The sequence below is a fragment of the Diadema setosum genome, chromosome 15 (assembly GCF_964275005.1).
Source record: "Diadema setosum chromosome 15, eeDiaSeto1, whole genome shotgun sequence".
NCBI classification, from domain to species: Eukaryota; Metazoa; Echinodermata; class Echinoidea; order Diadematoida; family Diadematidae; genus Diadema; species Diadema setosum.
In genome coordinates, this window is record NC_092699.1 from 21,099,602 (window position 1) to 21,117,973 (window position 18,372).

At 40.9% G+C, this 18,372-nt stretch overlaps 1 protein-coding gene across 1 annotated transcript in view; it reads left to right on the top strand.

Moving 5' to 3' along the window:
* LOC140239074 (tRNA pseudouridine(38/39) synthase-like) overlaps positions 1-18,372 on the top strand; it is a 103,616-nt gene that overhangs the window by 62,931 nt on the left and 22,313 nt on the right. Inside the window, exons 9-11 of the mRNA XM_072318971.1 lie at positions 137-254; positions 7,812-7,935; positions 14,255-14,312. Of these exons, the coding sequence (XP_072175072.1) occupies positions 137-254; positions 7,812-7,935; positions 14,255-14,312 (300 nt within the window). The remainder of the gene's footprint in view (positions 1-136; positions 255-7,811; positions 7,936-14,254; positions 14,313-18,372) is intronic.

Consider the following 18,372-nt stretch of genomic DNA (forward strand, 5'->3'; position numbering starts at 1 on the left):
TAAGCTGAAGTGATAGTGACATGCAAGGCACTTTTTGTCAAATATATTACAGTAGATTTGGCAATAACATGGTATGATCTATGTTTTAGAACCTCTTTGTGAGTTTCATATACATTTTTAATCTTTCTCGTTGTAGTTCTGGAGCCTATCAGATGTATGAATTCACCATCACAGGCATAGCATTCCTCTACCACCAGGTCAGATGTGTGATAGCCATCTTGTTTCTCATCGGGCAGCACAAGGAGAAACCAGAGGTTAGGATTTTTCTCTCTTAATAAATGTGTTTAGTTCTACATATGATAGCTGGTCACTGAAATTGTCCTGGCCTCAAGTGATAATGCCAAAGTAAAAACACATTTAATGTTTGTGTTGTGCATGTGTGTCTGTGCTCATTTGTTATAAATATGTTTATTTTGTGTCCAATCTATGATCAATTTTGGAAAATTGCTTGATATTACTTTGTGAAAAATGCAGAAATAAACTGAAAACAATCAAAAGTCAAGTAAAAAAAGCTAAGTAGTGTTTCACCTTTTCTCCATATCTCTGAAATGGCTCAAGGTATCTTCATGGAACTTAGTTCATATGCATGTCCTGCTTAACAGTGATTCTCTTGGGACTTTAGGGATCAAAGGTCAAGAGTCAAAGGTTAGGGTCAAATTCTCAACATATTACTATTTCCCCCATATCTACGTGGATGTTATGCCTGAAGGTACTTTTTGAAGCTCATTGTTTACCAGTATTACCAGAATGAGATTCTCTTGGAAAGTTTTTGGCCGTGAGGTCACAGATCAAAGGACAACTTTTATTAGAATCTCTTTGTTTTACCTTGTTTTTAGATATCTCAGTCATTGGAACCAATTTTCATCAAATAAACTTTTGATTCCCCTTAAAATTGTATGCTCTTTAACATTTTCATAGCGTGGTTTCTAAATATCTCGCAAAACGTTGCAAGCGGAATCCTCACCTCAACCAGTACTGTACAGTCCCTTTAAGAAAAGTAAACACTCTGCATATTTGTGACAAATGTGTCATTTCACAAGTATGTGAAACTGTCATCTCACATTATCAAGACATACTGCAGACCTACTGGGAGAACCATGCGATATACAGTGTATGGCTGAGGAATACCACTTACCGTAATGACATTTGTTGTTCAATCATACACCCCACTGCTTCCGCACAATAAACCTTTGTTTCAAGGTTCTGTTTCTTCAGGAATGCACTGTATATTACTAGTACATGAGATAGCGTTATCGTCTTGTTTCTTTTATTTGTTGTCACAAGGTTGAATGTGATTTTGTTTTTACATGTATGTACAGTCAAACCTGTCTATAGCGGCCACCCAAGGGAAACAACAAAAATGGCCACTATAGACAGGTGGCCGTTATAGACGGGTTGGCGGCCATTTTGAATTCCATTACTTGCATTTTATAATAGGCCGAAAATACCGCATGTTATTCTTTAAAAAACAACAACAACAACAACAACAACATATAAGTTTGCATGTGCAGCAGTGCTATTATGGGGATTTTCGTTGACAAATTCACTTCATTTTCTTTTTTTTTCATTGCCTCCTTCTATTCTTTCGATGTAAAAATAATATTTCGGGCCTGAGAAGTGCTCTGGTTCATCCCTACCGGTTTGCATGAACGGGGCTCACGAGAGCTGAGTTCGATGGAGGATTGATGATGTGTAACATTTACGTAAACTATAGAAACAATACCCAGACAAGTACCATGTTGTCCTTATTCAAAGGGACTTAAATACTAATTAGTCTGCATTTCGGTAACAGTCTAAGTTGTCATTAGGAGTTGTCTTTGCCTTTGTAGCATCTATTCAGGCTGCATTGCTGAAGCCTAGATCTAATCTAGTCAAGTTGGTGGTAAGACGGGTTTTCGTGGCAAAGAGCTGCACTAATATTTTGTCGATCATGTCTGTGTGATTGTGACTGAGCTAGGACTCGGTAGAAATCACGCAATGAACGTAAAAGACATTGTACTCATTGCCGATTTAATGGATCAACTCAATTTTTGTGGCCGCTATACGCAGGTTGATATTCACCACGGGAGACAAAATGAGTGGCCGCTGGCCGCGTTAGGCAGGTGGCCGCTATATAAAGGGTCTATAATACAGCAATTGCGTTCGGGGGATTTTTCAGTGGCCGTTATAAGCAGGTGGCCGCTATAGAGAGGTGGCCGCTAAGACAGGTTTGACTGTAGTTCATAATCTGATTCTTCCAGATTATGCAGATTAGTATCACAGAAGGACCCCATAGAATCTTGAAACCCGCTATTAGTTTAACCTCATGCTTATCATTGTATGCCTACAAATTTGTATTCTCTATTCACTTCCTAATTGGAGGGAGAAAGATTTGCGGTGACACCATGTGTATGTAGTCCTTAACCAGATCGATGTTTGGCATAAGAAGAGCCTAGAAAGAGGAGAATTGAAGAGGGAAGCGACATATGGGGGTTGTAAGGAGGGCAAAAAGTGAAGAGAGGGGGATAGTAATGGGCTGGAAGTCGAAGCTGCACTAGTGGAGACGGTAGAGAAAGGAACAGAAAGAGAGGTAAGGAAGAATAGAGTGAGAATCAAGTAAAAGCGTCTGTGACAAAACACATTATGAACAAAAGATACAAGACATCCTTCACACTCCTACATACACCGAACTGAAATGTGACCCGACTCTTGCCACTGAGAGGAAACTCAACGCCAAGCTCCTTGAACTTCATCGAGCTAATGCCCTTCCTCAACAGCTTTGGGCAACCCAAAATTCACAAGCCATCAGTACCTCTTTGCCCCATCATTTCTACACGAGGTTCCCCCTGCTACGAAACAGCCAAACACCTGTCAGACATCCTACAGCCACTCGTTGGTAACACGGAACACCACATTAACAATTCCAAACACTTCATTGACATTCTCTCTCACACCATTGTCAACCCTACAGACACCCTCGTCAGCTTTGATGTAGAATCACTCTTCAGCAGTGTTCCTGTCAACAAAGCATGTGACATCATCAAACAACGTCTCACCGATGACACCTCTCTTTCTTCCAGAACACAACTCACACCACAACAGATAACACGACCTCCTCCTCACTTGTCTCAATTCTACCTCCTTCCGATGGAGGGACACACACTACAAACAGCAACAAGGCGCAGCCATGGGCTCCCCCCTCTCACCGATCATTGCCAACATTTACATGGAACACTTCAAAAGTCACGCACTAGCCACGGCACGACACAAACCTTCACTCTGGCTCCGGTATGTCGACGACACAAACCTTCACTCTGGCTCCGGTATGTCGACGACATCTTCACCATCTGGCCACACCAAGCAGATCAACTGGACGACTTCCTCACACACTTCAATGAACAACATTCCAACATCTCATTCACAATGGGAACGGAAAACAATCATTCTCTCCCCTTCCTCGATGTTCTCGTCACAAAAACCAACTCTGGCACTTTCTCTCACCAGGTCTACCGCAAACCCACTAGCACTTACAGATATCTTCACTACTGCTCCTTCCATCGTCCAGCAGTCCGCCAGTCAGTACCAAATGCTCTCGTCTGACGTGCTCATCAAATCAGCGACAAAGAACATCTTCGACAAGAACTCAAACATATCACAGACACACTCACCACTATCAACCAATACCCCAAGCACAAAATAAACACTAAAGCACCCTCACATCCCAACCAAACAGCCAAGGAACAGCCCATCACAACTGTAAATCTTCCCTACCTCTGCGCACCTCGCACAAACTACAATGCATCTTCAAGTCCGCCAACATCCAGGTCCGACATACATCTTCTAACAAACTCCACGATACAATTGTGTACATTGTGCTCACACAAAGACACGCACCCCAAACACAACCAGGTGTCTACCGTATCCCGTGCAAATGCGGAAAGGTCTACATAGGTGAAACAGGTAGATCACTAGAGACCAGACTGAAAGAACACAAAACATGCTACAGAAGTTTGGGATGGGAAAAGTCAGCCATCGTGAAACACGCTCAACACTCGGAACATCGCATCAACTGAGAAGACAGCAAACTCATCACATTCATCAAAAACTGGAACACACGACACATCAGAGAAGTCATAGAAATTCACACACACGACACTGTTACACAAGATACTGGACTCCACATCAACAACATCTGGCTTCCTCTCATCAACAAACCATCAAATAACAGCAATGACAACAACAACACACTCTCTCCACAGCGCATTCCCCCCTCTACTTCTTCCTCTCATATCTCTTCCCCCACTTCCTCACAACAGCGCCCACGACGTCAATCGCGCCTCCCACTCACTACCACACCTACCGCTGGTTCCAGATGACGCCCTCACCGACACAAGTCATCCACACCACTGGCATTCACCCCATCTAATCCAGACTCCAATCTCTGGCCACAACCTATTAAACTGCCAAGTTAGCCCTCACAGATGTACTCCACCATCAACACACTCCGAGAACAATAGAACGCATCAACGACTGCAACACTCCACCTCGCACGCCAACAGCCGACGCTCAGCCCACCTGCTAACCCGCCTCAACCGACCACTTCCATCTAGGTCTGCATTCTCCATAGCATAGCCCGCCTCTTCTCAGGTCTCGCTTCGCTTCAGACAAAGGACAGTCAACCTGCCCGAAACGTCGAGTTCCTTGGTTCTCCTAGTTGTCCCCGCCGAACGAATTCGAGCAGGGGACTATGAAACGGCCTCTGTACGTGTGTGTGTCCGTGTGTACGTGTGTGTGTGTCCATGTGTGATCAAAATGTTCAATTTGCTACTTCTCTGTCATTTATGAGCCAATTTTGATTCTGTTTGCTTTATATGATAGCACTACATGGGAGCTTTGAAACTTCTACACAGAATTTCAGTTTTGACCTTGACCTTTGACCTATATTGTACATTTTGCTACAAAATGCTACTCCTTCGCCATTTTTAACCCGATTTTGATTCTGTTTGCTTTATGTGATGGCACTATGTGAGGGCTTCAAAACTTGTACATGGAATTTTGACCTTTGACTTCTTTGACCTTTGACCTTAATTTTTGACGTATATTGTACATTGGCTACAAAATGCTACTCCTTCGCCATTTCTATCCCGATTTCGATTCCGTTTACTTTATGTGATGGCTCTAGGTGAGGGCTTCGAAACTTTTACACAGAATTTTGACCTTTGACTTCTTTGACCTTTAACCTTGATTTTTGACCTGTATTGTACTTTTTGCTACAAAATGCTACTCCTTCGCCATTTCTAACCCGATTTCGATTCCGTTTACTTTATGTGATGACACTAGATGAGGGCTTCAAAACTTCTACACAGAATTTTGACCTTTGACTTCTTTGACCTTTGACCTTGATTTTTGACCTATATTGTACATTGGCTACAAAATGCTACTCCGCCATTTCTAACCCGATTTCGATTCCGTTTGCTTTATGTGATGGCACTAGGTGAGGGCTTCAAAACTTCTGCACAGTATTTTGACCTTTGACCTTGATTTTTGACTTATATGTGACCCGCTACAACAAAAAGGTCCTAAAGTCACGCACGGTCGAAGCCGTGAAAATCGAGTTTGAAGTCAAGAGCATCATAATTGGTCAAAACTTACGATTTTCTGATTTTGACATATTATTGGAGTCTGACATGTCTTCTATCATCTGTCGAAATTTTGAAGCAAAATGATGAAAGGAAAGACCAAAAAAAATAGCGTTTTTCTGGGCCATGTTTTTTGGCGTTTCAATGAAGCAGAAACTGGTTCGAAAATTTGGATTGAGTGCCACAGATAGGCTCCGCCCCTAACAACGACCGGAGTGATCTCATTGGTCAGTTTGCTGCTTGCCGCTAACCGAAGCGTGAAGCTCGCACACTGCCAAGTCGACTGGTGCGTGCGGGCGGGGTGCGCTATGCCCAGCCGCTTCTCCTGGCATCCTGGTCACTGATTGGTCGGTGAGGAGACGGCCGACGCTGTGCTTGAATGAGCATTTCGGGGGTTGCTAGGGTTTACCTTCTATTGTCCGTAGGTGAAAACTAACTTGCGTGTCCCTTGATCGCGATTGCGTCGCAAGGAAAACTTTCAGGGCGCTTTTTTCGAAACAGTGATTTCCCAGACGTCTCGACATACTATCTTTTAAGCATCGATATCTCCGCAGCCGATTATTTTCATAACATGAGTTGTATATCAATTTAAAGCAGAAAGATTAGGGAATTTTGTCATGCAATTTTCAAATAATCGACCTCGCCCGACTTTAGGATCCTTTTGTTGTAGCGGGTCACATATTGTACATTGGCTACAAAATGCTACTCCTTCGCCATTTCTAACCTGATTTCGATTCCGTTCGCCTTATGTGATGGCACTAGGTGAGGGCTTTAAAACTTCTACACAGAATTTTGACCTTTGACCTTTGACCTTGATTTTTGACCTATATTGCACATTTTGCTACAAAATGCTACTTCCGGCGGGGACATATATTACGCACCGCGTAATTTCTACTTTTCCTTGTTTTCTCTCCTCTGCAGCATTTATTTCTAGGATCCACCCAAGCCCCCTCTCCTTTACTTCTTGAATTTCTTTTCTTTGTTTTCTCCCACAACATATGAAGAGGTTGCTGATTGAATGGGAACTAAATTTGCATTCCATGCCTTGTCCAGCCCCCCCCCCCCTCCTCATTATGGGATGAAATCAGTGCTAGTTTGTCATTTCCAAACTTTTGATTATGTAGACTCTGAAAACCAAGTAGATACAGTTTGAGTGATTCCAGAATAGAATTATTATTTTACCTCCTTGACTTTACAATTACCCATATCACACTTCCTCTGGTAGTCCCCTAATACACCATTTTAACCTGTTCCTCCTGTAATTCTCTGAGTACCTTCAATGCCCTCAAACAAGATTCTTTTTGCAGGTTGACAGAGAATGAACAGGGTGGTAATCCACCTGTCAGGTGGTCAAGCGGTACATGTACCCCTGTTCAAATGTCAACTGCATGTGCCATTGAACAGTGGAAATATCAATCAAGCGCAAGATATGAATAGAGCATGCACTGATGGGCTCACAAACTCTGTTGTTATACACAAAAGATGCACCTGAATGGGGTCAGCCATATCAAATATCTGCTGAGCTCACTCTTGATGGCTATGTACATCTTTATACAAATTTTACAGCAAAACAAGCAAACACTACATTGTGGAAAAGGCAAATAATACCCCATTACAGGCAGCTTTCATAGAGAAAGAAAACAGATATTGATCGAAGAAATTCTAAATCTTTCTGTTAAAACCATTTTTCTGCATAACACAAATTGACATGAATTTAGGCCATGAATGCAGGCACTCATGTCTACATTTTGGGAACCTGGTAACCCAGGTTCCCGTGTATCCAGGTGAGTCGCGGGAATTGCCCATAGAGGTCCATGCAGAACACCAGTAGGAGGCTCATAGCAGCTTCACCCCGCAGGCAGGTAACATGCATATGTCGTCCGTAACTAGAATGTAAGTAGCATGCATCTAGCAGGTAAGACGCACACGAAACTAACACTTTAATCCTTGTCTGCCCACAAAAAATTATCCTGTGTGCTGGAAAATCCCTACATGCAACAAGCCTACTTAGCTTGCCCAGAAAGGTGTGACAAGGCCTTTGGGAAAAAACTTAGGAACATTTTCAGAATGGCACCCCAGATATGTGTCAAGTTCCCCCTTCCCATCTCATGTTAGGCCTATTATGTAGCTTGTATGCTCGCTACCTGTGATTGCAATGCATGCGTTAAATGCCAATTTTGTTTCTGTGTGTAGATCATTGACCAACTCCTGGATGTAGAAAGGCAGCCATGCAAGCCTCAGTACTCCATGGCCACTGACTTCCCTCTCGTGCTCTATGAATGTGCCTACTCTGGAATCCAGTGGATATATGATACTGGTGAGTCTCTTGCACTGAAAAGTGTAATTTGCATGTGGATTTCTGCAAGCAAATATCTGGTATTGATGGTGCTTTTTCTCCAGTTTCTCTGTTAGTTTTTAGTTAGTTAGTCTTTCATTTTTTATAATGCCTCCGCCACAAAGTGTTGCTGGAGGCATTATGTTTTCAGGTTATCCATCCGTCCGTCTGTCCTTCCATCTGTAGTCAATTTTGTGGACAGCGTAACTAAAAAACTGTTTGAGGTATCCTAAAGAAACTTACCACGTATATGTATGAGGATGCAGGGTTGTACCTTTCAACTTTTGGGTGCACATGCTCAAGGTCAAAGGTCAAAAGTCAAGGTCAATAGCTCAAAATTTCACTATTTCTCCAGAGGTTAAAAGGTCAGAGGTCAAGTGAAAGTGCTAAATTTCCCTTCTTCCTCCATATCTCAGAAAGTGACTCACGGTATCATTATGAAACTTAGTAATATTCATGCATGTTCTCCTTGACAGTGATTCTCTTGGGAATTCTAGGGTCAAAGGTCAAGGGTCAAAGGCCAGGTTAAATCGCTAATATTTTATTATAATTATACCCCCACCCACACATAGTGTGTAGGGGGTATAGGTAGGTTGCAAAGAAGGAAGGCCTAGTGTTCAGTAGTGCCAAGTGTGTAGTCAAGACACAGAGCATCAACTTCTTCGGATCACTGTACACAAGTCAAGGCATACGCCCAGACCCTAGCAAGCTAAAGGATGTGAGAGAAATGCCTTCTCCACAAAACAAGGATGAACTCCAGAGGGTACTGGGAATGATGACATATCTATCACCCCACATACCGAAGTGTATGCAGAGAAATCAGCAATCCTGCGGGAATTGATGGAGAAAGATGTGCCATTCCTATGGCATGAAGATCATGAAGAAGTGTTCCAGTCCCTGAAATCAGAAATTTCAAAGGGAGCCTGCTTACAGTACTACAAGCCAAATGCCCCAACAGTCTTGGAAGTAGACGCATCAAGCAAAGGATTGGGAGCCTGCCTACTTCAAGATGGAAAGTCAATCTCTTTTGCATCAAAGAGCCTCTCGGAAGCACAATCCAACTACTCAAACATTGAGCGGGAGACACTCGCTCTGGTATTTAGCATCACCCGATTCCACACATACTTATTTGGCAGTACCTTCACAGTGCACACAGACCATAAACCACTGGAGATCATATGCTGCAAGCCCCTGAGGAGTGCCCCACCGAGGCTCTAGAGATTATTAGTCGAGATCCAAGGGTACGACTACAACATAGTGTACAGACCAGGCAGTCAGATGACTCTTCCTGATACACTGAATAGACTACCGAATCCGAAAAAGAAGGAAGATGTCCAAATCGATCTCCATGTCGATGAAGTACTGATGGTACAAGACACTGACGATGACCTGGCATGTTTCTCCACGTCCCAGCAAGCACAGCTGCAGAGAGAAACAGCAAGAGATGCAACTATGAACCTGTTGAGCAGAACCATTCAAGATGGATGGCCAGATGAGATAGGACAAGTGCCAAACAGCATCAGAACCTTTTGGTCATACAGAGACGAACTTGGCATTGTCAATGGCATCATCTTCAAAGGAAGACAAGTCGTGGTACCCGAGTCACTTCAAGCAGATATTTTGGAACAACTCCATACCAGTCATATGGGTATCGAGAGGACCAGATGGCTTGCCAGAGACACTGTATATTGGCCAGGCATGAACAAGGATATTGAGAGGATTGTCAAAGCATGCCAAGCATGTCAAGAAAATCAGAGTCAGCAGCAGAAAAGAGCCACTTGAATCACATGAAGTTCCTCCAACTCCTTGGACGAAGCTCACTGCAGACTTGTTCCACTTAGATGGTACAGATTATCTCCTCATCACTGACTACCACTCCAAGTTTCCTGTCATCAGGAAGATGCACAATACATCGAGCACGTCAGTCACCACTGTGATGAAGGAGGCATTCAGCATGTTCGGAGTACCCGCTGAGGTAGTCTCAGACAATGGACCTCAGTTTAGCGGGAGACCATAGATTCCAGGAAATGTGTTTGAAATGGAGCATAAAGCACACAACCTCCACACTGCGATACCCTCGCTCAAATGGTCTCGCAGAGAGAATGGTACACACCGTGAAGTCGCTTTTCAAGAAGTGCAAACAAACGGGACAGGATGTCCTAGAGGCAATATGTTACATCTCAGAGCAACCCCACAAGCTGACCTGCCATCTCCTGCCGAAATGATGTATGAACGGAAAGTGAGGACAACACTTCCAGGCCGTAATTTTGGCTACGCACACACTGATGTGCATGACCAACTCCAACAGAGAAGGGAGAAAATGAAACAAGACCATGACAAACATGCTGGTCAGGAACTGCCCAAGTTAAGCGTTGGTCAGAGAGTCAGAATGCTGAATACAGATGACAACACCTGGATTCCAGCCAAAGTGTCATGAGTGTGTGAAGAACCAAGATTGTACGAGGTGACCACACCAAACGGCAAAACCCTCAGACAAAACAGGTCACACCTCAGAGAGCTGTTCACAAGCCAAACACAGAGTGACAGATCGTCCACCACCACTCCTGATCCACAGAGATTAAACCTACAAGAAGAGGAAGAAGGACAAAACAAAGAAACAAACAGCCACACACCACATACAGGCAATTCAGATGGAAGCCAGTATGCACAGTCAGACAGACATACATACACCAGGGAGGTGTTACAGAGATGGAGTGGCAACTCTTCGTAATTCATGCAAACACATGTTTGGGTTCAAGGTGTTACATTCGGATGTCTAGCATTCCACTACACTTTGAAGTCATGCTCGGCACCGCTCTAGTTGCAAGATGAAGTTCGGAGACGAAGAACGCATTTTACCTTTCGTTGAATTACAAGCTTTATTTCACCGTAAAATTTTAAATGAAATACTTGAATTGATTTAGAATAGTATAGGAAGGAATTCAATATTATAAACTTGTATTTCTAGTTTCTTCGTAATGAGCAAATTGATATGAAATGAAAATTAGGCCCTCTAAAAAACCTAATATTTTTCTATAATGCGCACATTTCCGCATGTTAGTTTTCTATCTGTTAATCTGGGATATTTTGATCTTTCAAGTAAAGTACTCCGCTAAAGCGTGTTCCAGCGTGCTTTTAAACTATTTGCTGTTAAAATTGTCAGTTTTACACTGCATTTTGATTCGCTGCTCCAATTCAAGGTAAACAAATTCATTGTTGCCATCACATTGAAAGAGAGAGCGAATTGCAGTAGGGGTAAGTATTTCTAGATGTGAGAGTGCTAGTCCTGATTATTGATGCTCTCTTTTGTCAAAGCACATGGGTAACACCTGTAGTTGAACGCATAACCTCTCGGCGGTGCTGCGCATGACTTCAAAGGAGAGCAGTGGTTGTCTCTCCTTCTCTAGCACCTCCCTGCATACACTACATGCTATGGTCATCAGATTCATCGACCAGATCGCTACAGAAATTACACATATTAAACACCTAACACCATACACACAAGGTGTATGATAACATTGTGTAAAATGTTTTGATAATGTACATATGTTGGAATTTAATCCACCCCCAAAAGGAAAGGATTATAGTTGTTTTGAGGAAGGTATTCAGCAGCCAAGGTGTATGTAATATACATTTTGTGGATTGTGCATTAATATGTTTAAAATCCACCTTTAAAGGTAAGGAAGTTCACTTAGAAAGCGTGAAGTTTAATAGCTTTGATCAAAAGAAGATCAAAATGTTTTCTTTTATGAAATATTGTATTGGTTTGGAATTTAGAGGTGGAATACCAATTTATTGTATGGTATTACCTCAAATAAGCAGTTTTGAGTCAATATGTGTATGTTCATTTCATGAAAGTGAAGTACGCAAATAACTACACAAGGAAAACGGAAGTAATTTTGCGGAATTTATTATAGCATAGAACAGTTGATACGCTTTAGGGAACAATACAAAATATGCAGAAACTTAGAAACTGTATTGATAATTTGAAAAGTGATAACCTAGGAAGCAGTTTGAACTTGAATGCTCACTACAAAGCACACTGCATTCAAACTTATTTATGGTAATAGTTATTACTTGCTCACAAAATCTAAAGATTTTGCATATGAATTAAATTCTATGTTGGCTTTGAGTATCTCAATGATGCAAGAGTTTTAAGAAGTTATGCTTCCTGATATACTGTGAATATGTTTGTTCAAGATCTGTTACAGACCTGTTATCCTGTTAAAAGGAGGGGGATGTTGTGATATGTGTATTAGTTCCCCCGAACTATATTGTTAACGCGCAAGTATGTAAAGCGCTTATGCAAGAGATGTAATGCGACGCGCGGAGGAACATCAGGAGCAATAAACATGGCCACTTGATAAACACCCTCTTATGACTGGCTGTCAAGAATCTTCTTTATTTCACATCTAAAGACTGATTCTTATCATCATAACAACACACATAATACAACACATGTGACCACTATGGTACATACACTGTAGATGTGCAAACTTAATCTTTCATCAGTGTTGAACTATGCGTTGCCATGGAAACAGCATATTTTGAATGAAAATCATACAAAAATACTGTGGATTCACTGAACTCCCTCAATCTTTGGGCATTTGGCTTGAAATTTGGCACATGTGACTGCTATAGTACATAAATGTGCAATTTTTTTTTCATTGTTGAACAATGCATTACCATGGTAACAGCATATTTTGTATGAAAATCATACAAAAATACTGTGGATTTAGTTAATTCCCTCAGTCTTTGACAATTAGCTTGAAATTTGGCACATGTGACCACTATAGTACATAGACTTGTAAACTTAATCTTTCGTCATTGTTGAACAATGCGTTACTATGGTAACAGCATTTATTTTACTAAAAAGCATACAAAAATACTGTGGATTCAGCTTACTTCCTAAGTCTTTGAGCACGTAGCTTGAAATTTGGCGCATGTGATCTCTAGAGAACAAAGATGTGCAAACTTAATCTTTCGTTATTGTTGAACAATGCGTTGCCATGGTAACAGCATATTTTGAATTAAAACTCATTCGAAAATACTGTGGATTTAGCTAACTCCCTCAGTCTTTGAGCATTTGGCTTGAAATTTAGCACATGTGACTGCTATAATACCAAGATGTGCAAACTTTATCTGTCGTCATGCTTGAACAATGTGTTGCCATGGTAACAGTATATTTTGAATGAAAATTATATAACAATTTTGGTTCAGATAACTCTCAGTTTTTGTAGCATTTGGCTTCAAATTTGGCACATGTGACCACTATATTACCTAGATGTGCAAAAGTTATCTTTCCTCATTGTTGAGAAATGCATTGCCATGGTAACAGCATATTTTGAATGAAAATCATGCTACAATGTGATTTCAGCTAACTCAGCCTTTGAGTATTTGACTTGTAATTTGGCATGTGTGACAGCTATGATATATAGTTGTGCAAACTTCATATTTTGTTAATGTCAAATTTTGTGTTGCCATTGTTACAGCATTTTTTAATGAAATTCATAGAAATTGCTGATTTACTTATCTTGCTCCCTCATGTTTTGAACACTCGACTTGAGATATGGCACATGTGACTATCAGTGAGCAAAATATACATTTATTCAATGTTGAACGATTCATTGCCACATGGTATTTTTTTTTTTTCAATAAAAAACATACAAAGTAATTGCTAGTTGAGCTAACTCCCTCAGTGTTAGGTGGGGCTATTAATCACACTGAGTGATAGTTCTAGTTTGATACTGAAATTACACCTTTTCTCCATACCTTGAAAATTAGTCAATATATAAACTTATAAAAGGGTCAAAAGTCAAGTAAAAATTCCAAATCCCCGAATACCTGCACTCTGAGACAATATAGCCATTCATCCAATTAAACCTAGATCAAGGAAAGTGAGCATACAACACATTTTGACACATCTGCCATTTTGATATGTCAGTTATGGGAAACTGTCATCACACATTGTGGAGACATTGTACTATAGACATATTAGGAGAACCATGCAGTATGGCGGAGGCATACTAGTCGCCATAGCGACATTTCTAGTCAGTAAAGATTTGTTAAACCATGTTGTTTCATTTTACATTATCATTGCAACACTATGATTAAAACTCATCAAAAATCGAAATGGTATGTCATTGTATTATTACTAGATAGAAAAACTGAGCTCAAATACAGTTTTTATACTTAAGATTGCATACCACATATGCTTAGTAAAGTTTAGATGAATTTTTTGATGTGACACACACAGCCTTTTTATACATTTTAACTTTTACTCCTCTCCATCTTTCTGTAGCTCACCATGAGAGGACTATTTCTCAGTTCCAGGAGAAGTGGACAGGTCACATTGTCAGGTAAGATATGATTATGTGCGTCTCAAAGGTCAAGTTAAAGTGCTTAAATTTTACTGTTTACTTCATGTTCTGAAATGGCTCAAAGTTTCTTCATTGCATGTTGTATATAAATGTTTATGCATGTAGTACGAGAGGTGAATGTCTGGTGCAGCTTGGGGTTGTGCCATCAAACTTTCAAACCTGTTGCTTTACTTTCTTGCCAGTTATGTGAAACTGTCGTCTCAGATCATCAAGATGTATTACGAACATTTTGGGGCATTAATGCAATGTAGCAGAGGCAAGATGTACATGTACTACAAATGGGACAATAATGCGATGTAGCAGTGGCATACCAGTGGCGAGGGTGACATTTCTAGTTTCATTCTGTTGTATGACAGATATATCACTCATAAACACGTATGACCAATTTGAAAACTTCCTGTAGACTCCTCAAGGGGCAATCTTCATACATGCTCTTGGCAAATCAATTTAATGAATTGACATTATTCTTCAAATTCATGAAATTCTTCCGTCGAGATGTTTTCTTTGCAACTGATTGACAAATTGCCCTACATCGACGTAAAAGCAGTACCCGCTGCATGCTATAAGGATTAGAACCAACACTTGCTGTCGGGTGAAAGCTCGGTGGTCTAGTGGAGATGACGCCTGTCCGGTGATCAGGAGGTCGTAGGTTCGAATCCTGCTCGAGTATGTACGCCCATGATTTTTTATCATGGCTACTACTAAAACACTGATCAATTCAGTGCTTATTTACGTCGATGTAGGGCAATTTGTCAATCAGTTGCAATGACATTATTCTTCTATTAATCTGATAATATGCAGTCTATGAGATTAAAAGAGATGTGTCACCAAACACCATGGCAAACAAACAGAAAACATTAATGATGTACACTCGAAGTAAAATGCATAGTATCACAAATAGATCAAGGTCACTGACTTATCAGTGAATATATATTGCATTTCTTTTTTAAGTCGAATGAAACCCAGTGTAAATGGTATATGTGACCATGCATCACAAAGCAAAACGATAAGTCGCACCCCTTGATTTTACAAGAGTACTCAAAAAAAGGTGAAACACGTCAACCAAGTCAATTTTTAGTTTTCTATATTTTCTGAAAGAGCTATTTCTCGTCTTCATTATTCTTAAGTTTTGGATCATAAAATGGATTGGAAATTGAGTTTTTCAGCAGTTTTTCTACAACCTTTTTTTTTTGGGGGGGGGGGGAGAGTAGTGTGATCAGGTATATCTTAGAGGCTCTTTTTCATTTCTTGAAAATCCTTCTCTTTCAACTGTAATAACTTTCGAAAAGATAATACTACTGCTTTGAAAGTTGGCATTATTCATGAACAGAATGTGTTAATAGTGAGTGCTTAATGTCAGCTTAATCAGATAATCCCTTCGTTGATTTTGCTACAGTTGTTTACATCCTGTTTTTTGTCCTATTTGTCTTGCAGCTAGCACAGCTTGTTGAAGATTAAGCACTTGAAAAGGCCCTGTATTTCAGAGCCTCTTTTCTCAGTTCACACTTTTCCAGAGTGTGTGCATTCTTTCCAATATTTAGATAGGTTAGGAGAGTCCATTTGAATTGGGTTATACATCATTTTAAAGCTTAGGGTCTGCTCTTTCAAAATCTGTCCTTCAATAAAAATCCATATCTGGCAACTTTTTGGGTGGTTTTGTGGTGCAGGGTCACATGTGACGATTGAATGGAGCAAGGGTAGTAGCACACATCATTAAACTTTGAGGAAAATTGGGTCATCCTTGGAAAAGTTCCGAATTTAAAAGTTTTAGTGCAGCCATTGCTGGGTACGAAGACTAATTACTGCAGTTTATGACATTGTGAATGCACAGTGATATAGAGACAATGCCACAAAATGTTATTCTTTTATTAGAAGTACATGTACTCATTCACTTGACTTGCTACTGACATATGTCAAGGGTAATATTATTCCCCATGCTTTTAAAAGAGGTAAGTCCAATGCTTTTTCATTATGATAGAAAACTGAAAATATGTTGAATTTTCTACATATTTTTGTTTGTCCAATTTTCCTCATACATGGCTGATCAATATGTTCTACTTACAAGTATATTGCTGCATTTCCTCAATTCACATACACGTACATACCGTAAATAATAGTGTATTAACCGCACCCCCCCCCTTTTTTTTGGGGGGGGGGGGGGCTGAACCTTGTTTGAGCGTCCACCCAATGTTTTTTTTTGGTGGTTTTACCCTATTTCGGTGTGTTGAATGCGAATCTGGATGATGCAACTCTTGCATCCTTGAGGGTTTTAAGATATTCCAAAAAGGCCACCAAAAGCAGAAATTTCCATGTGTTTCCTTCTAAATGGTGAACAATTGAAAACAATAAATGAATTTACCCTATTTCAAGGGTGCTGATTCCAAATCTTGATGAAGCAACTCTTGCATCCTAGACTGTATTAAGATATTCAAAATGGCCACCAAAAACGGAAATTTCCATGTATTTCCTTCTAAATGGTGAACAATCGAAAACAGTAAATGAATTTACCCTTTTTCAAGGGTGCTGAATCCAAATCTTGATGAAGCAATTCTTGCATCCTAGACTGTTTTGAGATATTCGAGATGGCTGCCAAAATGGCTGCCAAAAACAGAAATTTCCATGTACGTTTTGTACATTTGTATTTCCTTCTTAATGGTGAAAATTTGAAAACAATTGATGGATTCACCATATTCACCCAGCATACCGGTCAATTTCTGAGGGCGGACAAGGATTTGGGCGAGTTTTGCATGTGTCTTACTTGTTGGACGCATTTTCCGTAAAGGGGATAGCTAGTAACTGATCAGTGGAAATCAGTGGGAATGGTGGGGGATGATTGTTCCAATTCTTATGGGATTCATTTAAGAATACATTATATATCTATTGTTGTGTGAAAATTATTTGCTTTGAAACGGTCTCATATTCAAGTAATGTGCAGTTTAATGCCCCGTCACTGTACAGGTATGCTATCCTGGAATCATTAAACTGCGCATTACTTGAATATGAGACCATTCTGAAGCAAATAATTTTCACACAACAATAGATATATAGTGTACTTTTAAATGAATCCCGCAAGGATTGGAACAATTATCCTCCAGCATTCCCACTGATTCCCACTGATCAGTTACTAGCCATCCCCTTTAAGTTCTACTTGCAGGTATTCTGTGTGACCTGCGTGCCAGGCGTGTGGAGCTGACAACTCAGTGAATGAATTCTTCTGAAGGAATGGCAGAAGCCACACAGAATGTTATTATCTTGGCCGCATATGGGGCCTGCGAAGTACCTGTGTGGGAGTTGCCTGCAAGGTGCTGCTGCTAAGGGCCTCCTACTGACGTTCTGTGTGGACTTCTGCAGGCAATCCCCTCAAACTCACCCGGAAAAAGTTTTGGTCATGCTCTAAACTTGGCTGTGGGGAAATTGGACTTGCATCCACACCTCCGGGCAACTACGGGAGAGATACGCGCTAGGTACTGTCAGGTGCGGACCAACTGCGAAGAACTCCGGGTACCAAATCTGTTTTCCCACAAGTCAACCCCCAAAACTTTCCTAGATATGGTACGACAAGGACTTGAGTACCGTATATCAAAACTTGTTCCGAGTGACTTGGGGGGTTTGCCCGCAGAGGTTCATGCAGAACGCCAGCAGGAGACCCTTAACGGCAGCACCTCGCAGGCAATTCCAACGCAGGTACTTCGCAGTACCCGTAAGTCGCTCATAACAGAAAATGGATCGGTTTTAAAGCTCTTACGCAGGTCACATGGAATACACACAAGTAGAAGGTAAGTAGCACACGTCTAGCAGGTAAGACACAAGTGCAAAACTCGCAAACATTCTTGTCCGCCCTCAGAAAATTCTCCCGAGTGCTGGAAAATCCCTACTCGCAACAAGCCCTCGTAGCTTGCCTGGAAAGGTGTGACACGGCGGTGGCCTTAATGGGGAAAATTGAAAATGAATTGCTAGTCTTCACCCATTTTGAGGGTGCTGAAGGTCTTCTAAGGTTTTGAGATATTCATAAATGTCCTGTATAAACTGAGTGAAATTC